Below are 21,692 nucleotides of genomic sequence, written 5' to 3'. Positions count from 1 at the left end.
GTAAATGTTACAGAAGGTTATTCTTTGATATGGATTATGAATGAATTAAAATCTGTACGAACCTCTGAGTTCTGTTGAATTATACTTCAATAATAGCAGATATTCATTTAATTTCTTAAAAGTAAGAAAGCAAAAAATAAACTGAATTGTGAATAGAATTATTAAGACGATTCCTTCATCGATGTCGTAGAGCTGGATGACTTAAACTTATATTATGGATTGTGTATCAGCTGCTATTCACCCTAAATACTACACCTTAATCTAAACAGTGTTATGCTGCAATAAAAAAAAAAAAAAAAAATATTGCAAAATAATGAATTCTTTAGAAAATGAAACAAGTTAGGTTTGTGTTCATCAATTTGGCAAAACAAAGCAAATGAAAGGAATTCATACAAGCAAATATTGCAGGGTCTGAAACCGCTGAAAACCCCAGCTCGGTCCTCTGCACGCTCAGACGGAACTTTTTTGCACATTTGGAAAGGTCGGACATTTCCCGGCGGCCCTTACCCGTCTTGTCAGAGTTGCAGAGGATGGTCTCCTTCTCGTGGGCCCCGGGGCCGTGTCGCATCCACACAGAGATGGTGAAGGGCTCCTTCAGGTCGGTGCTCACCGTCCCGTCGGGAACCTTGATGGCCTGGGTGCCGTTGAACTCAAACACCTGGTCGCTGTCGTGTCCGTTGTCAGTGGGCAGTCCGACGGTCCAGTTGGCGGAGCTGCTGGGTGCGGGAAGGAGCTCCACGGTGCCGGAGCTGGCTCCTAAGAAAAAAAACAAAACAAACACAAGTGACGTTTATCTGTGAAGGGAGAGGCCTCACTCTCAACTGCTGAAAGTGATTGTTCCAAAATATATATATAGAAAAAAAAAAAGAAGCTGTTATTTACCGCACAACTTGTGCAGGGATTTCTCAGAATAGGTGTCACGGTCGCATCCCTTCCCGATATGGTTGGTTTCCAGTTCAATACTGGCTCTGATAGAGGTGATCGGCTCGTCGCAGGTCTCCAAGTGCATGCTGGGGAAAAGGGCCAGACTGCCCGTGCCGGGCTCGTATTCAATCCTCTTATTGAAGCCTGGGAAAAAAAAAAAAGAGCAGAGAGGGTGAGCAATAAACACAGAGCCTGGTATTGATAATCATCCACAAACAGATTCACGTCACTTTGAGGAAGATCTAATTATGGAGCGTCAACGACACGAGTGGACGTCCGGCGGGCTTCACATGAGAGGACGAGGGCTCTGGTACCTTGCCAGCTCGGCTTGCAGGTGGGCTTGACGCTGATCTTGACCAGCACGTCCTCAGAGGCGCGGTTCTTCCCGCAGTCGTAGGCGGTGACGGTCAGCTTGTACATGCGCTCCTTGCCGTAGCTCAGTTTTTCCGTGTTCTTGATGAAGCCTGAGCCAAAGCAGGGGTGAGAAAGAGAAACACGTTTACAAAAAAAAAAAAAAGGCAACTGGACCAGTTGGACCAGCGCTCGAAGCTTTTCAGCTGTGGGTGAAATAAAAAAGGATCATATTGTTATGAAGCGAAAGGAACCTCCAAAGTGATCAAGCTGTTGTAATGAAGTAATATTATAATACGGTAACTGACATCTCTCAGGGTCAAATCACAATATTTTGACTTCAGCTTGGTGAATTGTATTTATTTTTCTCGCCGAGAAGCAGAGTCTGATCAGCAGCAAGGCGTACAACTAAAAAGCTGGATTTAACTGAACGATAAAAACTATTTTTAGCAGGGCTGCAACAATAATGATCCCAAGTATCGGGTCTCGGCTGTATTTGAAACTCAAAGCTTGAAATCAATTGACACGAGCCTTTCAAGCAGAGCAGATAGAAAAGGGAAATATTAGCTTTGTCGAGAGGTTTCATGATAAAGAAACAAGAAAGTCAAACTGACTGCTAATCGTGCGCTTGGGCATGTGGGGTTGCAATTGGAGGGAAGTGGGACGATTGTTTCTCCTTTCCCTCAGCAATGCAAAGTAACAAAGATGTTATGTGTTGCGAAGTGGATGATAAGTGATACTAAGTGGAACATTTCCAACACGGTGAATGAATGGCTTGCCCTGCTGCATTTCGTGTGGCCCCTCGGCTGCTCTGCACAACGCTGCTGTTTGTATCACTGCTTCACTCTGCAGACGATTGGTAATTGCATTATTAAGTACTCATATCAGTACTCAGCATCGCCAAGTACACTCGTAGAAGTATTTGTACTTGGTTTGTATAAAAAGAAGAGAAAAAAGTGGTATTTTCATTTTGAGTTCATACTCCAATAAGCTGAGAGAATTAAATCAGAACCAGGTATCTGTTGAACCTTGGTATCTGGAGTCTTTTAAACGGCATCTTTAATTTTTATTTTTGACACGCTACAGAGATTAAATATGATGAGCGTTCCACATGAATCACTGACCCAACGAGTCAAGGACATCATTGTCTGAGGAAGACAACGTGCTGTGGTGAATTCTAAACAACGGCCTTCTAGCCTGTTTACACGGATCAATAGGCGCCGTGGCGTGTGTCAATACAAGCGTGGACGCCAGACGTGCACTGCACCAGACCAGACCAGACCAGACCAGACCAGACCAGACGAGGCAGCGACGTGAAGGTCCTCACCGTCTTTGTCGACGGTGAAGGGCACGTCGGGGGTCACGATCTCGTAGTTGCAGATTTGGCTGAACTGGAAGGAGCAGTCCGCGTCCACCGCCTCCACCTTCAGGATGCTGTCGTACTTCTTGCCCTCGATCACCGTGGCTTTGTAGGACTTCTCCTTGAACACCGGCGAGTACTCGTTGATGTCGTTCACCTGGATGTGCACGGTTGCCCTGATAGGGACGTATAATGTTGACGTTAGGACACCTTTAAACGCGGCAACATACTTAAATAACAGGGGGGAAAAAAAGAGAATAAAATACATGAGAGGGATTTTTTTGGAATATTTATCCAGATTCCATGATCAAGACCTCGGGCTGCTTTTACATTTCTAGGTTTGTCTAAAATAAATGAATTAACGAAACAGAGCAATTCTGTTTTTTAATGCTGATGTTTGGCTAAAAGCTGAAAGCAAAATCAGGGACTGCTCACACCCTGGTTTTCACCCGTCGCCCTCCAGCAAAACAAACAAGACTTGAAACTGCTCCTTCTCCAAACCCATAAAGGCGGCAATGATTTTCAGTTTAATCTTCCCACTCCTTCTCACTCGTTGTGCAATCTCACGGCCTCCTCATCTGCTGTGCAATATCTACATGGACATTCTGTGCTACTTTGGACTGTGCATTCTTGTTTATTATTTACTTATTTATTTCCATTGAGGAGAAATGAGCAGCTGTCCACATCTCATACTATATTTTTTTTTGTATCATGATATTGAAAGTCTCTTTTGTTGCCATTGTCTTTTTACAAACTTCAAAGAGCAGGAGCAAACAGGAAGTGAAGAAGAACAGCAGGTGGAGCTGAGAAGCGCGACAAAGAACTGGCTTCTGATTTCACGGCAAAATATTAAAGATCTCTACATTTACGCAGTGTTATGGTTGCCGCGTTTTGCTTTCACAAACAAATCAAAAGAATCAATGAAAGAAGGCAGCAGCCGCGATCTAACAACAGGGTTAGGGTGTGACACCACTGGTCTTTTTGTCGTGTTTAGACGTCAGTAAACGTATTCCGGATCAGAATGTTACAACGCGAGCTTGACTTACTTGTGGGATTTCTTCATGTTGGCTCCATCGGGACCCTCCCCGCAGTCGTAGGCTTGGATGGTGAAGGTGTGCTCCTTCTGCAGCTCGCAGTCCAGCTTGTCCTTGGCCCTGATGACCCCCTCGCCAGTGGACTTGTCCAGGACCACTGCCTCGAAGGGGACATTCTGCCCGTGGATCCTGAAGCCGCAAATCTCACCTGAACACGTTAAGAGCCAAGACAGAGAGTTGGATCAAAATAACTGATCGCAGTTCCTGAGCTTACAGCACTAAAAAAACCAAAAAAAAAACTAACAAAAAAAAACTAATAACACAAATATAATATCAAGCAAAAACAAACAAAAAAAAGAACATCAGCCACAGGTTTTTTGGGAGCCGGGGAGTTGTAGATTGGGGTGCGTGGTGTCTGTGGAGGAAGCCCATATGGGTGAGTAGTAGGAAGGGAGTTGGGAGAGGGTGTGGGACATTTAGTATCAGTAGACAGTGTGTTTTTTGTTTTGTTTTTCCAAGCCACTTGAAAACATTGCATCCAGTCATGCAGGCAGAAACTGAAAATATGTGGACAGGCATTTCACAGGAGTACTTAAGATCAAATCAAATATAGGAAAACCAAGCTCATACGAGTACAACGGAGCGCAGTAGGTGAAGATCTTTTTATATGTAGAATCTATTCAAATTACAACAGTAACACTAAAGCCATAATAACAAAAAAAAATAGGAACAAAAGTCCTGGCATAAGAAAGCACTGTGATATTGTGAACCAGCACCAATTCAGACGTCATAACCCCCAAAATGTCTGTGAAAGAAATTCAACACTGAGAATAAGGGATTTTTCCACAATTAAACAAAAGTCTTCCTGTGCAATTTTTGCCTCTCACCCAAAGCTACTGCAAAATGAATTCAAATGAAATCATGAAATCATAGAGAACTGAACCAGTACAAGAACAGTTTTCAAAACGAACAAACAAAAAAAAAAGGTACTGGATGAGAACTGGGGTTAGAAATATCAACTTGCTTGACATCCACATCAAATGACAACTGCAGCCATGCTAATGGTAGAGATTAGTGGTGGAGAATTAACTCAGGAGATCCACTGAGGCAGAGATGCGACAACAGAAACTTTGCAGCAGAGAGAGAGTTTGCATTGGTTAACAATCTCAGCAATCTCGTTTACAGAATAAAGCGTCACTTAAATGTCCACAGGAGCCCCAGCTCGCGTCTCACAGGCCACAGAGAGGCGCCATCGGCATTCTCTGTGTCCCTGAAATGTTCATTTTGAGATGAACGCAGCTACCAATCAGTGATTTCAATTTATGCAATTGGATTGGTAAGAATGGCAGCAAAGTGACCGAAGACTCCTGCTTTGTTTTTTTTTTAAAGCAGCTTTGTGTTTTCTGATGACGGCTGAAAAACTGTTAGGGTCTGCAAACTGCAATGGATGTCTCATGCACAGATATTTCTAAGAGCAGTCAGCCCCACATCACACTTTTCATCCAGCTGTTGGAACTCCAAAAACTTTTTGGGGTGAGAAAAAAAACAAAAAAAAAACAAAAAAGGTTGAGATATAAAAACAGAAAAAGAAACCAAAAGAAAGAAACAAATCGGGAAGCTACAAGAGCATGGCGGGAGTTTCTGTGTAAAAGTGTGGATGCTGATATTTGCGTTAGTGGGTTAATAGTAAACGAGGAAGCACAAGGCAGAGGAAAGAGCCCAAGATCACCTTCTTCAGTGAGGGTCACCTCAAAACTCTCTACAGGGAAGGGAAGAGAAGATAAACCCAGATCAGTGGAAAGAAGAGTTAGAAGCTCAGAGAGAACATGTAAAAGGACAAGGAAGGAAACAATATTCTGGCGACACGCTTACACGAGCACCAGGAGAACAGCAGAAGACAGAAGAGATTGATTGTGTCAGAGGTTTTAACGTGTCGCAGGATTATTAGAAGACAAAATCCAATGGTTCAAGCGACAGTTCGTGATGTTTCGAAGCGCCGTGGCGGTTCTTTGACACAATCCTCCCACGTGTGTCTTATAGAAAAGTTTTGAGGTGTCATTAACTCGGCTTAAACGGGCCAAGCAGGCGAGTCCTTTTCTGTTCAGTGGACATTTTCTCCTGAACAATCAACAAATGGATTTCCCATTAGGAAAGGGGTGCGTGTGCGAGGGCCCGGCCGATGGATATTACATTGCTACGGCCCATTTTGAGGCCAGGAGTTATGGCCTCCAAGTACCATCTCGGCTCTAATGACCAGGTCAGTCCCCGGGTGGGGGGGGGGGTTGCACAAATTCCTGAGCTTCTCATTACTCTCACGGGCCTGTCAGCTCCGGGTCGGGTCAGCCTCCACAGCCATTGTTAACGGGTTCAGCCTTGACCTACAAAGTGGTCATTTCATCACTGCCGCTACATAAACATGGTGAAATATTACCTGAAAGCCATAAAACCAGACATTCCGCGGCTCTACCCCCCACCCCCCCCCCCCCCCCAATTACAAAATGAGGAACACAGTCGTTCACATGAATACACAGAAAAACACTTGTTCAGTAAAATATGACAAACATTTTCAATGTGCTGAATAAAACCAAATTTAAAAGCCCCTGTCGTTTCCTCCATGACGTCACAACCTTTGTTAGGCCAGATTTTTTTTAAAATTATTTTTAAACAACTTCAATAATCGTACCGTTATTTTAAAGGCAGCATGTCGTGAAGCTCAGATGCTCATTTAATTCCTGCTTTACTTTGATGGATTGATGAGACCAATGTTTATGGAATCATTTATGTACAGAGATTAAACAATTATCAATCTTAGAGCTCTTAAAAAAAGAGCTGATTCTACACAGTTTTTCCATGAGTGCAAGGGGTTGTGGGACATGGTGCTGCACTCTCAATTGGTTGAGGGGCTACAGTCTGTCTGTATAAATCGTAAATTATTTTGTGTGGATTTTTAATGACAAACATGTAAAGGGGTAGGATTAAAAAAAGTTATACTTCTTCCCACCCCCTGATTTGCACATATTGTCAAATTGGAGTGTGTGTCAAGTGATCTCTGGATTACTCATTTGGATGAATGTCGCTTTGTTGTTTTTATTCATTCTGTTTGTTTCTCTTTGTTCTTAATGTTTCGCACATGTTTGGAAATACATAAATAAATAAAAATTGTCTGGTGGTTTGTGGGGGGGGAAAGTAGCTGTTAGAATTAGATTACACTCCCGTTAAACACGTAACATGTTACCTGCAGTATTTTCTATCAGGAATAATATCGGTGAGAGGCGTCATGAATAGATATGGGTCATAATGGACGTGGGTCAGGTGGTTCAGCCGAGGGCTCAACCTGAACATGGCAAAAGCAGCTTCTCGCTGTCGTGCTGGACACAAATGGACGAAACGGGAAATGGAGTCGCCTCAAAATGTGAATGTTTCCATTTCTCTGATCGTGCCTTATCCAGCATTGTGCATGAAATGCACAGAGCTGCTGCAGGTGAATATTACACCAACCGGTGACTCCGCGAAACGCCGACTCTCGACTTCAAGAGCGTGCGACTTGGTTTTCTGAATGGCCTGTGGGTGAGCTTTACTCTCAGCCCTCTTTACTGGCACAACATGAAGCAATTACAAGGAGGCTGGCATGACAGGACAGGTCACCCCTGTTGCCACGTGAAGCCAAGCAGCTCCTCTCTGTCTTTCTCTCTCTGGAGCGCCGGTTCACAGGGACAAACAGTCCGTTCACGTTTCCCCCTCCTTTTAACAAAAGACGAGCCCCGGCTGAAAGACCGCAGAGTTTTGTATTCAACACTAATTTACTCTGAAAGGACACAAACATCTCGCAGAGAATGGGCATATTATTAATTTCCCGGGGCTGCTTGTGTGAGTGTGCCCCGCCTTCAAAAAAAAAAAATAAAAAATGCGGCGCTGGTCAGCTCAAAGGAATTACGAAATTTCGCGTAACTCTGAAGGGCGTTTACATTTGGGCGTCTCCTCGGGCCGGCACGTGGACGTTAAAGCCCAGCGTTCTAAATCGAGAGGCGTAATCTGAGATTAAAATGGTCATAAAGTGGCTTGAGAGTCGCAAGTGTGTAGGAAAGAAGGAAACAAAAGATCACGCGGCTCATGTGATGGGGTGCGAAATGGGCTTTCAGTGGTCTGAACCCCGGGCCAGACTCCGAAACATAAAGCACATTACTTATACTTCTCCACATGGAGAATAAATATCTGTATCTGAATATCAAAAGTCAGAGATGGAAAAGTCTCTTGTGTAGGAAAAAAAAAAAGATTTGACTTGCGTCTTTACTACCGAGTGCAAACAGTTAGTTCCAGAAATAACCTTTGCAGCAGCAGGACTTGGGAGTTTATACATAATAAAACACACTGCAGGGAGTGAGATCTTCATACATTAACCATGGCACAGTTTGCCTGATGTGATGTGACGCTGAGAGAAGATTAAAGGTTTTACTTAACTGCGAAGTTAAGGCCCCCTTTCCATTTCATTTCATCATTTCAGTTTTTTTTTATTTTAAATAATTAGCCCCACAGACCAAACGTGTCTCAACATCAATGTGTAATGTTCAGTATCTCAGCTATTTACACAATTTACAGTCGTGTGCAGTCTTAAAAACTTGAGGGCTGAGGGTCATTAGCCCGCTTCGCTTCCATTTAACGAGAAAGTAAGAGGGAGTAATTTGAGGTTGGGCGAAGGTCGATTCAGCAGCGCTGGCGGACTTTCTTTCTCACCTGCGTAGCGTAGAGGGGCGTCCTTGTCGAGCGCGATCAGGGGCGGGTCCAGCAGCACTTTGTCGTCGTTTTCTGTTACGATCCCGTGGTACGTCGTCTCGATCCATGGCTTGTGCTTATTGACTGCGGGAGACAGAGAGAGAGACGCCGCGTCAGGCCTCGCGTTGAAAACGGACAATGTGGAAAAGCCCCTCATTTCTCCAGACAGTTTGCGCGTGTTTTTAATGCAGCATTTGGAAGAAGAAGAAAAACTCAATTCATTTAGAAGTGTGTTTGCTCCTACCCTTTATTCGTTTTTTTTTTTTTTAATCTTCCTCCCATTTGATGCCACTCCCATGCATTTTTAATGAGTGGTGCAGGCTTTTAAAATGCTATTTTTAGACACGACGGGATCACCACCAAGAGCGAGAGGCAAACATGAGCCAAAGGATGTGCACTGGTTCCCGCTGACTCTCAAACGGCGGCGAAATGTTCAGTGTTTTCAGTTTTTCTGTATCATTATCCATCCTATCCTTTGTTTTGGTACTACATCGTTGAAGGCGTTTTGTGTGAACTGTCCTAGTGTGGCCATGTCCTGAGGCGAGTGACAAAGGGTTGTTTACAGCTCCTTCTATGCTTGTGGGTCTGGGAAGCCTCCCAGCTGCAGACGGGGGGGGCCTGTTGTCGAGGCTGGCGGCTGCAGGAAAAAAAAAAGCTGCAGCGAGTGACATATTTTGGGCCGACGCAGTATGCGGCGACGATGCACGGGGAGGCCGGGGCTCTCTTACGGCACAATATGCGCTCAGTCCAGACTGAGGGGAGAGGACGCTGATCGGGCGCTACTGATCTACGGAGGTGATGTTGAATCTGTCTGACAACACGCTGCAGGGGACGGATAGACGCGGTGATGTAACGCCGTCAGGAAGGACACAAAAACCCAACCTGTCCAAGTCCTCTTCAACTGTATTTTGCGATCAACTCAGAAGAACTGTCACTTTTTCGCTTTTGAAGCGACTGAATGACGACACAAACCCAGAAAAAAAACCCGCTTGAATCTGTATGGTTAAGAAAAACAAGAAATTCTTATGTATGTAACATGCAATGATAGCAAAGACATCTCATCCATCCATCTTCTGTATGGCTTTCTTCAACTCACTGAGGGGACGGAGCCAATCCCAGCTGACTAACGGGTGGAGGGGGAGGGTGTGGACAGGACACCCTGGACAGGTCTGAGGTTTACAGACGCCAATTATCCTCTCCTGCATGTTTTTGGACTGCGGTACCTTGAGAACGCCCACGTTATGCGCTGGAAGAATAAATTAAGACAGAAAGGCCTCCAAAGCCCAAACTCAAACTGGGAACCGACTCGCTATGAGCGACAACACCACTTTACAGCCCCCCCCCCCCCCACCCCAAATAGTAATTTTATTCAAAAATACCCTTCCTATCTCCATTTCAAATGGTGTCAAACAAAAATGTACTGTCAAACTATAACAACACATCACACCGAGCATGAAATCAAAGGATAAATAATGATAACAGTTGCGTCTGCATTTACATTTATTAAAAGTCCCACAAAATCTCTGCATGTGAAATGCAAATTAAAACTCGATAGCGCTTTTGAGAATCAATATAAGACACGCAAGTGAATCAATCAGTTCCAAAACGTTTCATCTCACCCCACAAGTCATATTTAGATGGTCAACTTTAATGAAAACACATGATTTAATGTTGCGAGACAGTGTATTTGGGCTGATCGATGGCAGGAAATCATCGATCTCAGCAGCATCACGTGGAGACAAAAAAAAAAAAAAAAAAGTTATGTAATCTAGCTGTGGTTAAATCACAATTTAAATAATCTGTATTAGTTAATCATACATATGTTGTATCAAATTTGAGATTGCAACTGGACTTCCGTTCTATTTGTTTTTTTTCAGGCGTTTTACCTCAAAGTTAAACGAAAGCTTCGTTTTTGTGGATTGTATTGACAATGACAAGCACGCGAGCCGTCGAGGGTTCTCCGGGTCGACGTCCACTGACCTCAGGCGGCTGGAAATTAAACGGTTGTGTATCGAATTGGATTTTCAATAAAAATCCAATGATCCTCGGACATAAAATACTTCGTAATATAAAAGTTCCTCACAAATCAGCTGTGATCATCTTTCTCTTAGTCCAGAGTGTACCTGCCTTGGCCCACGGTCAGCTGGGATCAGCTCCAGCGGCATATAAGAAAGATAAATGGATATGATGAGCCGGTAGTTACGTTTGGCAGTAAATTCATCAGAACATTTTTTAGTTTTCTGATGTTTTAAAGTTTAAAAAAAAATCATAAAAAGTAAATTAATTATCTGACGAGGTAAACTCTCCTCCAGATGTCGTCTACAGAGATGTACTTCATATTCAATTGGGCATTTACGCTGTTTGACGGCAATTCCAAATCAAAGCGGCAGCGGCTCGAGGGTGTCAACGTGGAAATTTGACACATCGACTTCATTATTCACTGAAGCACATCATCCGGCCAACGTTTCCACCGATTAACCGTGCACAATTACACGTCCTGCGCACAGCGTTCACTTGGGGGAGACGTCACATCAGCCGACAGACGATTAAATACCGCGCCACGGCTGGAAAGTGTTCAATCTTCTGAAATGCTGCAAAGCAAAATGTTGTTGGCACCTGTCGCCTCGCTAAGGACTTCCAACAGTGTAAACAAGTTTTACACTCCTCACGTCAAGGTACGTTAGTCCTACAGAAACAAATTATACGAGTCATTTGTCTTGAGCAGAGCCATAACAATGATTTTTTTTTTTTTCCCTTCCTGTCAAATGTATAATGTTTTGTGCTGGCATAGAGGCTTTCAACAAACTTTTCCTTGAAATAGTCCTCATCCCACATGCATCATCTCTGCAGTGACACGATCTGAGGCTTCCATGAGAAGTGTGAGCCTCAAATAGCACTCAGACAAAAAGTAAAATCCCCCCCAAAAAAAAAAAAGATTTGCTTTCACACGATCTTGAAAGTGAGTCGACCAAATCCAAGCGCAATTAAAACAGGGACCGTATGTGTCGTTTTGTGTGGTTCTTAGTGATTAAATAACCAGTGAAAATGAACGACAAGCTTCTTGCCACTGGATGCCCACAATGTGGGCAACACATAAGCGAATAAGCAGCTTCTCTCAGAAAACAGTGACTAGAAATACATCTTCACGCTGAAAGAAAGTTGCCACAATGCCCGCAGCGAGTCTTTTACAAATAATTAGTTTCGCTGCGACTAACAGCATTACACCGCCTGCAGCATTAAATAATGGAATTATGTTAGGGGTGGAAAAAAAAAATGCTTGTCTCAAGCAGGGATTATACACATTCTCGTTACAATATATTTACATGTTTGTTAGAGATCTTCAGATTGTTAAAAGTCTCATTATTACAGAAGGCCTCACTCAAGAAAATGCTATCCACTTCACCTTGCACACATGCGGCACAGCCACACGGACATATCCGATCAATATACATCCTGATTTCGGCCTGTAAATGTAGTGCTTAGCGGGAAGAAGAAACGTGATTTGGAATTGATCGAGCCCAATAAATCTTCTTTGCCGAGCGTCTCATGACCTGACGTAAAGTGGGTGTCTTTAGACAGATCGCGACTCCAGACTACTACAGTAATCTGCTTTAGCCTCCGCGAGAGTCGCAGCTACTGCTAGCTGGGTCACATGCAGGGCTTCTCATCTGTCCTCATTTCCTCTCATCCAAAGCACGATGTGCATTACGAATGGGCAAATGTGAAATAGTCCTACGGTGCGAAAAAGACAAAATGCCTGCTCTCGCGGAGGAAAAAAAACAAAACCAGCTGTGCTGTTTGGGCCAGGCTACCCCCCCGTCACAGCCAATCACAGTCTGAGCCGCGAGGGCCAGGCAAAGTTCGACCACTTCCGACAATGGCGTGAGGTTTGACAGACACGGGTCTGTCTGAGGGAAGGATTACTGCCGACGCGCTCAGTCACAGACGGCAAAAAAAAAAAAAAGAAAGAGGAGAAATGTGACAAAGGTTTGTGTAGGTAGCAGGAAGCGGAGAAGACGAAACCCCCGAAGGCCTCCGACACATTCAAACTGCTGCACTGCTGCACTGCGGTGCGTCAACCCGTAAATTCAAAGCTCCTCGCATCGCCGCCGAGCTCCCGAGAAATGGAAACGAAAACATTTTTGCTTTATTCGACGCGTGAAATTCTCACGTACGTTGCGCGAGATTGCCGACAAAGACGCCCTTTGATAAGACGGCCCTGTCGTCTCGCGGCTCGTCTGCAGAGACAGAGAGAGAGAGAGATGCAGGTTGTGCTGTCGCTGGCTGGCAGTGAGAGATTCACCACAAGACATGATTTGCACAAATTAGGACGAGTTTATTCCTGGAAACGGTGTCATTTGTTAAGATACTATCTATTGGGTTCATCTTGATTGGTATAGAGGGAGTTTGTATTGTGAAGGCTGGACCGGGTGCTGAATAGAGGAGTGGCTTGAGGATTGAGGACGGACTCAGATTAAGGGGGGGGGGGCTTTGAAATCGTGCAGACTGAGAAGATCTTGCTGCTGCGGCACAGAGGATATTTGCCCTGGAAGACTGCCATTTTCTTAATTTGACCTAATTAGGAAACCAATCCATCTAATGCGATGTGGACCAGCCCGACTATAACCTGCAGACTAAGCCCTTCGCTCGCAGATGATTCAATGAAAAAGCTAAATAAGTGATACACAGACAAAAAGTTTTTTTGTTTTTCCCCCCTCAGCAACTATCCATCAAAACAAAACTGATACGTCACTACGTCCATCTTAGAGATACAGTCAGCCCTTAAAGTGACAGACTAATCTATCAGCTCATCTCCAATATTAGATGGCTTTATAAAACGTCTACAAATACTTAAGGCAAGTTCTCTATTTGCTATGGAAAACCTTCAACGTTCGCCTCACAATATTCACTTAAAACAAAGAAAGTAAATTCCACAGTTTAAGATACTGTAGGCATCAGCCTGGATCCCTTATAGAAATGCAAAATACTTCAATCCTCACAGCTGAGAACTCAAGAGGTACTTTCAATGTAAATGTGAAAAAGAAATTCGGAATTCATCTTTATTATCAATATGAACCCAAGACACCGTGGCCAGTTTTTGATGCCTTGGAAGAACGAATAATAGCAAGGCTGTTGCCAGTAGACCTCATTAAATGTGGTATTCACAGCCACTCTGCAGACGAATGTGTTGAAGAAACAGAGTGCATCCAGAATATTTTACTTTAACGTTTAAGGACACTGCAGTCATGAATTTTAAAAGAGGAAATTAGACTTCAGGGTCTCCAGATTACATTGGGAGTTAAAATATAAATACACAAATATAATGAACAAAACTAGTCTTACTGTTAAATAATAAACACACACCAAGCAGTATGACACCCTGCTGATAAGCATTGATTTAAGAAGTTACAAAACACACTGGGAATTTTTTTTTTTCCCAACTCGGGAATCTAAACAACAAGATTTATTTATTTATGCTAAATCCAGTCCAAAAAGGCCCAGTATGACAGTCATGGGAAAATAAAACCCTTTAAAGAAGCTGTTGGGAAATGAATGTGTCAGAACCTGGAAGCAAACACACATATCAAGCCAGCGACTGTACGTGCACGCAGATGGTGGGCGACTGGATGCTCCCACTGCCCGGCAACGGAGTCCACTATGGTATGCAGTCCTGTTGCACGGCAAACAAAAGCCAATGACATTTAATCCTATAACGGATCGCTGCTATTTAACTCGCTGACGAGGAAAAGGCAACAAGTCAAACTTCAAACTGAGCAAAGTCAAAGCCAATTGGCACGCTCTTATTATGAACACTGAGGGAGGTGCTCGTCATATAATTAAATGATAAAGCCAACATCTGGATGCTTTCTTTGAAGATAACCAAAGGACAAATATATGGACTATAGAATGTCAAGCGGTGAAGTGGCGAGCCATGTAAAAGATCAAGACTGTATATCTGCCGCCTCCACACTCATTTCAAGATGTCATGTTACCATCCACCGTCTGAGGAATAGCTACACATTATCAGTTATCATTCCCTCCATTGTTAGATAGTTTGTTTTTTTTATCTGCCACATTCAAGTTGCTCTGACCCCATTTAAACCTGGACAGTCGATACAAAAAGGTCTCATGTAATCGTTTCTCGGACACGGGTCAGTTTTAGATATAAATATAAAGCCGACTTCTTTATTTTACTGGATGGATCATTTTAACATCATGTCGCCAATGCAGTTTGTCAAATGGCAGTGGAGAAAATAGAAGTGTTGTTATTCCAATTGTTGTCTGTGCTTCAATCTTCCAAACATGTCGGTAAAGTTGGAAGCAATTGAGTTCTTCCCTCTCCTACTTTGAGCCAAAAAGGGAAAAAAAAGAAAAGAAAAGGGTGCACAATAAATATTAATCTGAGTCATGAGTCATGTGACAAAGAAATCAAACCAAAAGCAAAGTTCAAATCGTACAGCGAGTGCCAAGCTTGACTCACGATCAGGACCAAGTGCCAGGATTTAGCAAGACGAGGAGCCCTCTTTGATAACCATCCTCGTTATTTACCACGGCAACTTTCCTGCGACTCATCCACGCCCAGATACACGACTTTCATACCGTTACCAACACCTCAGCCTCAGCTTTCTTTACACAAGTCCAAAAGTACCGTTTTCGGGGGGGGGGGCAACACCATGAAGAATCAACAGTTTCGGGATTCATAATAAAGTTAAATACATTTAAACAGCGTGCAAGCACTGAGAACTTTGACCATTCACGTTGGCACAAACCAAAAAAACTCCCGTTACAGTCGGCCCGGCTCTTCTATTGAAGCTCAACCTATACAGTTTGACCTATTAACCGTGATGAAACACTTCCTGCTAAAATGTCAGCGCCACAATAGGACCTGGTAATCCTGAGATTCAGTCTGCTGGTACACTCAGTCTCCATCTCTGCCACCACAGTAATGCCTCTATCTCACTCACTCCCACACTGATGTTTTGTGGAAGTAAGTTCAAGACAATTCTCCCAATGGGACCATAAATTATATCTCAGTGTTGATGAGTTGCCAAAATATTTCTAAATGTCTGAGCTAGGCTTTTTTCCCCCCCCACACACACACAAGCGGCTGCTCACTTTGGCATAACTAGAGAAAAAAACTTTTCACAGCTGTCCAGATTGTAGCAGCATCATAGCAGCAGATGATCGGCCTGTAATTATCAGATGGGGCCCTCATGATGCCAGCGAAGCTCTGAGGATTTGTTGTGTAATGGCGACGCTGCCGTCACGTGTCGAGGATGTGGAGCCCTGCTTCATCGATTCAGCTCACATTTGACTTTTGATGGTTGGGCGGGGTGGGCACTATAAAGCTTTCATCTTCTTTGGTTACATTCAAATGTGTGGAGTTCTGCTACGCTCCATATAAGGCCTGGAAAATGTCAATATTACAATAAACTACAAAGTTTAAATAAAAAAAAATTCAACTCAACTGCAACCAGAGAGCAAAGAGGAATCCTGTGTTTGCCATCATATGCATATTACGCATTTTCTCACTGTGCAGATCAAGTAAATGATAAATGATTGATACTGTAATGGTAAATTATTTCATTAAAAATGGCAAACAATCAGTCTATACTCCAGTGCAAATGTTTGATGAGCCAGACTAATGAATAAACATAACTTAGGAGCAAAACAATAACAATCACAGGCGGCCCATGTGGCTGCACGGTGCATGAGCAGAGCGTGTCGACTGTCTTACTGCAGCTTGAGACTAAATAAAGCCTCTCTGTTGCCGGGTTGTTCATATTTGTTCCTTTTGCTTCGGCAGCACTGAACAAACGGAAGAAAAGTGTGTCTGGATACTCTAGACCGGAGTCAGATTTGGGAGGCGTTTTTCCCCACGAACACTTTGGACAATTTAGCCAGGTTTTAAAAACTGTGAAAAAGATTGCGATGTATGCAAAGTGCAGCACTTATAAGAACTACCAGAGTACATCTGAAGTGGGCAACTTGGGGAAATCGAAAAATCTATGCCTGCCAGAAATATAGTTTCCTCTTGGCCTAAATAAGGTGCTTCCTTAAGCGTAACCCAAAGTGCAGCCAAACGGGTGTGAAGATTTGTAAACGCTTGCAAATCTGAACTAAAGAACGACTCAAATTGCGCTGCCAAGTGGTTCTTGTAAGTCCCCGCACCGGGAGTAATCAGTGATCAATCGGCTCACGTTCTGAAACAGTGGGGGCACACGTCTCTTGTTTGTCTTGCCTCGCAAACCTCCTGAGCTTGTTGACGCAAGCCACTTCCATCACAGGGCCGGGGACTGTTTCTCGGAGGCCCAGAGACCCTTGAAAGCGAAGCCCAGACCTCAGGGGCCTCCCCTCCCGCACTCCCACCGAACACACTGCGCAACACAGGAGAGCCTCTCAGTTTCCCTGCCAGGCAACAACATTTGTTTGTCCTCCATGCAAGTCGCGAACCGCCCAACAGAGTGAACACACCCTGCGCGGCCGGAGCGTTCCTCTGAAGAGGGGGGGTTGGGAGCCGCAGAGTCTTGAACGCGACTCAATCACCTCTCTGTGCGAGCGGCACAAAAGGGCCAGTGAGAGTGAAAAAGCAAGGGGAAAAAAAAAAAAAGAAAAAGGCGAAGCTCTGCACGGGCGCTCGGGAGTGTATCGGGCCCCCGCGGCAGGTAGAACACGCTCTCCGGTTACCTGTTTCTCATGGAACGTGAATCCTAATGAGAGCACGCCCAAACCCCGAATAGCTCTGCAGTCCCATTTACTTTTTTCCCTCCCCGGGAGCGATGAGACTCTGGGGAGGGAGGTAACGGCCAGATGAGCTGCCGACACGAGCCCGAATCAAACAGTTTCTCATTAGGCGCCCCCCCCCCTGCAGAAATAACAGCATGAAATATTCACCACTGTCTATCACTTTACCAGTCGAGGCGTTCAATACTGATTCTGACAATTTGACAAGAAACTTTTCTTTTTCCTCTCTCTCATTTCATTTATTGCCATGGCTTTTGGCGAAAAAAATTATTGATTTTACTAATAGTAAGAGGGGAGACTAGTGTCTTGGTGGCCAGTGCAACGCCTGAGTCATCCGGTCAACTTAATATTCACAACTGTGTGACCCCCCCTTCTTGACAGTTCACCGATTCCATTCGACTCATTAAGACAAGAGAAGTCATGCCCAGTCCAAATTCGCTGCAGTCTTCTCATGGCCTTGAGTGGCAAACCACCCGATCCAAACGTTTCAACATCTTAGCACTTCTGAGAGGATTAACTCACGCCCGCATTCTTGAGGGGCTTGGAGCCGTGCGTCTTCGAACAGTGACCGCACTGTGAAGTGCTCAGCCGACATCACGACCCTGGTGTCTGAGCGCAAAAAAATAGCCTTTTGTTTCCACTAAGAAATCTCTGAATAAATACTGAAAATATTTGAGCACTAAGTCGCCAGAACAAGAGCATCTGTGTGGGGAAAGTAAGCAGTCATTCAGGTCTATGCAGGGCAACATGTTTGGTAACGGCTTCTATGAGAGTCAAAAGAACAGTGTCATAGCTATTGTACCTATAATGATTGTGTGGAAACTGTGTTATTTTGGTACCGTCTTTGTGGAATATAGAACGCTGCAGCGCCGAGGCGAAAAGTTCTACATTTCATTACACTAAATGAAATCACGTCCATCAATCCGAATGCCCAGACCGACACGCCAATGGCGTCTCGTGTCCTCCTCGTTTTAAAAGAGCCGATGGAGACATGGCGGGTTGAGACACGTCAAGGTCACCCGTCATCATTTTCAGCTGCGTCTCTTCTGAGGAGAAAAGTCTCCTCAGACCCGCCGCCGATTGTTGGCATGCGGAACCTCAAGCCGAGCAGCAGAAGCAAACAAGGCGACCGTTGTCAGCCGCACGCGTCCGCGCATAGTTTTCTGTACGCCATAACATAACCAGATGGGAGACGTCGCAGATTATTCAGCTTCAAGGCTAAAAATTGCCTGACGTAAAAACCGAGTCTGCAGCATGCAAATTTATCTCAGTCTGGGTCACTAATGGTGGCCCCTGCTTCACTTTAGATTCTGGGGCGCTCCGATCGATTGACCTTTTTTTAGGGACCAGTGGCTTTTTAAACCAAGAGACTGGTTCAAACCCAATATTTGTGAAGCTTCTGTTTAATGAATGAAAAAGTGATCGATGATCTGTTTGAAAATACTCCTTAAAAAAAAAAAAAGATTGATAAGAACAGACGAGAACTGACGGGTTGCGATTTCTATCAGATCAATAGTTGGCTTCTCCAGGCCAAGGAAGAAATGAGGGGGACTTTAGAGGAAACTCTGACGTGTCCCTGCCAGAGAAAGGGGGGAGCGCATATGTTTAACTCTGCGCCACACAAAGCACGGCGTCCAATTTGTTCGACTACAATCACTTAACTCAATGATGAACGAGGCAAGAAACTTCCCCGGCGGCCAGCTTTTTGCTTTGTCTGATTGCGTGCTCAGAGGAGGCTCGTACGTCTCAGTGGGGCTTAATGTTTGACTCTGGAACATGGGGACACCCAGCAGCTGCTCGTGGTCGAAGGAAATGAAATAAATCGCATGGTGCGAGACTTTTTAAAACAAGAGAGGAACACGGACAAAACAACAAACTTGTTGGTCGGGTCGATTAAAATCACGTTTGGAGCAGTGGACAATAACACCAAGGACTTGAAAGGCCGCAAAACACCTGGATGTTGATCAGCACTGCTGGAGAAAATCTGGATTTACACACAACCGACACATGTTCATATGGTCCGGGGAAGAATCGCAATGTCCATCAAAAACTCTTTTTCACATATTCTTTGAGGTTTTGAAGCAGCCATGTTAACAATGATAACTGTCCGTCCACCACATGCTCCATAAAAGCTTGTAAATCCACCTGAATGTGCTGGACTTACCCCTCAATCTGTCTGTTCAACAACAACAACAACAACAACAACATAAAACCCATTGTAAACACCTACACTAGAGAAACTAAAGCACAAACCCCCTGAGGAGTATGAGCCCCCCCTAACATACTCAATGTGACAGACGATTATTAAATAAAAAAACAAAAAACAAAAACAAATGTCAAACAAATGGAAACATGAAAGTGGAGCGCAGGGTGATGGAGGTAGTGTACAAAAACAATCAGGCAACCTTTGGATTGTGAATGATAAGCCTTCGACAAGATGGTGATTTCACAGGTTGTGTTTGCTGATAAGAGCAGGTGCACATTGCAACACAAGACGCTCCAGTTTCACCGCACAGACTGCTATATAGGCCTTTTTCTCTTGATTTAGCCAAAAACCAAACAAACATATGAAGTTAGTCATGTACCAATGGCAGCCTTTGCTCATTCAAACAGAGACGGAGGGGAAACATGGCTTAAAAAATAATGCCTCACACGTTTACGACCACCGATATCGCTTTTATTTCACTCAGAAGGCATAAAATGGGTGTAACATTAACAAACAAAGCACACCAGCCCTCCCTGCAGCCGCTGGTTACTGCCTGGGCACGCTGATGCTGGGCAGTGACTAATACACCTGCACTTTACACACCCTGGAGTTCAGTGGAACGTTCAAACATGGGTGTGTGTATGTGTGTGTGTGTGTGTGTGTGCAAATCCATCCACAGAGTGTGTTCATGTGTGAGGGAGGGAGGCAGGCCGCCCTGCAGCAAAGACGTTCACGTTTCTCCTCAGTGTGCCATGGGTGTCCATGAGTGACTGTGCAGAAGAACAGCCCAGATGCACTTTCAGCTCCTGGTGCGAGAAGCAGCCTCCTAAATACTCATCTATTTACGTGTATTATTTTTTTCTCTCTCCCACATTTAAGCTTGCATTTGCGAAACATAGATTTTTTTTTTCTAATCCACCATCGACATAAAAAAAAAAAAAAAAGGGCATGTGATGAAGATCTGCAATGCGTAGCCGACCACAGTGTTGCTAAATTCAACTATTATTAGGGCCTGGCAATAATAATAAATAATAAATAAATGGGAAAAAAATGAAAATAAACCTGCGTGGATTAGCAGGAATAAATAGAAGAAAGGGTGGATACGAACATGCCATTGCGCAATATATTTAGATGGCTTCGATTGCACTTTGAAAGGGATCGGTACAGAGAGTGCCAGACATACAAGTAAGGGGGCAAAGATAACAAACTCTGCAATAGGGTGATATAAATATATTGTTTTAAATGACGTGGGGAATAAATAAATAAATAAACAGAGCGGCACCCAAAAATAGATGCACGAGGACAAGAAGACGCTCCGTTTCATATATAAGCGGCGCACTTTGTGTTTTTTGAGTGACTAAAAACGCGAGAGACGGGTTGTTTTAAAAACGATACAAAACGAGAGAGGGGAGGAGAGGAGAGGCTCGTTTCTTGGTTTTAAAAGGAGGCTACATCATCCCGGGATGCACTTGCCACCGCCGGGATCGCTGTGGCCCCCCACATCCCTCCCGCTGCGGCTCCCGGAGCTCAACATCCATCCATCCATCCCCCCCTTGAAAACAGGTTCCTCGAGCCCGTCGCATCCCTCAGGAGCACCGTAAACCTTCACCGGCTGCACAAAAGACACCGTGTCTGGCTCGCGTAGACGGACACCCGGGACGGATAAAATCCACCCCCAACCCCCCCCTAACCCCCCGGCTTAGTTACCTTTAGCTGCCTCCACCGCGCATAATAGTCCGAGGACCAGTCCGACAGCGGATGCAAAAGATTTATTCCCTCGGAACCGCATCCCGACTTCGAGTTTCACCGCGGAGGAGTCTCAAGGATCCTTCTTCTCCCCTCGTCGGTCAGCCGGAGGTGTTCTCCTCAAGCGAGAAAAAATAAACTCCAGGAGATGAGTGTCTCGGTTACCACGGTAGCTCTAAGATGGCCGTCACCGCCGCCGCTCCACTGCCCTCCGCTACGATCGGCGCTCCGTTCTGTGTGCGGCGCGCTGCGTTCGGGAAGCTCGGAAATCTCAGCACACTGACAAAGAGTCTCGCCCCGCACCCCCCCACCCCACCCCACCCCGCACTGATTTTTCTTAAAAGTTCATTCCAACACAAACTACAACCTCAGAAATGAGTAGAGCTCCTAATAATAGTTAAATGGAGCATATCCAGTTACAGCCCAGGCTTGATTATTGCATTTTTTGCTTGCACCAGTATATAGTGTACTGATGTGGATGAACTGTGTTCTTGATGTGTTATTTAACGAATTGAACAGAGCAATAGTGACTATGACAACCACACACTTATACCAG

General features: G+C 44.5%; 1 protein-coding gene across 1 annotated transcript in view; it reads right to left on the bottom strand.

Annotated features, from left to right (window-relative positions):
• The window catches only part of clstn1 (calsyntenin 1), a 32,054-nt gene extending 10,715 nt beyond the window's left edge, over positions 1–21,339 (bottom strand). Inside the window, exons 1-8 of the mRNA XM_080496068.1 lie at positions 21,098–21,339; positions 8,401–8,523; positions 5,399–5,428; positions 3,682–3,877; positions 2,603–2,811; positions 1,239–1,388; positions 883–1,068; positions 508–756 (exon numbers count right to left, since the gene is read on the bottom strand). Of these exons, the coding sequence (XP_080352194.1) occupies positions 508–756; positions 883–1,068; positions 1,239–1,388; positions 2,603–2,811; positions 3,682–3,877; positions 5,399–5,428; positions 8,401–8,523; positions 21,098–21,179 (1,225 nt within the window). The 5' untranslated portion in view covers positions 21,180–21,339. The remainder of the gene's footprint in view (positions 1–507; positions 757–882; positions 1,069–1,238; positions 1,389–2,602; positions 2,812–3,681; positions 3,878–5,398; positions 5,429–8,400; positions 8,524–21,097) is intronic.
• Between the last annotated feature and the right edge of the window lie 353 nt (positions 21,340–21,692).

This window comes from Blennius ocellaris, assembly GCF_963422515.1.
Source record: "Blennius ocellaris genome assembly, chromosome: 5".
Lineage (NCBI taxonomy): Eukaryota > Metazoa > Chordata > Actinopteri > Blenniiformes > Blenniidae > Blennius > Blennius ocellaris.
This window is presented reverse-complemented; position numbering and strand designations above follow the sequence as displayed.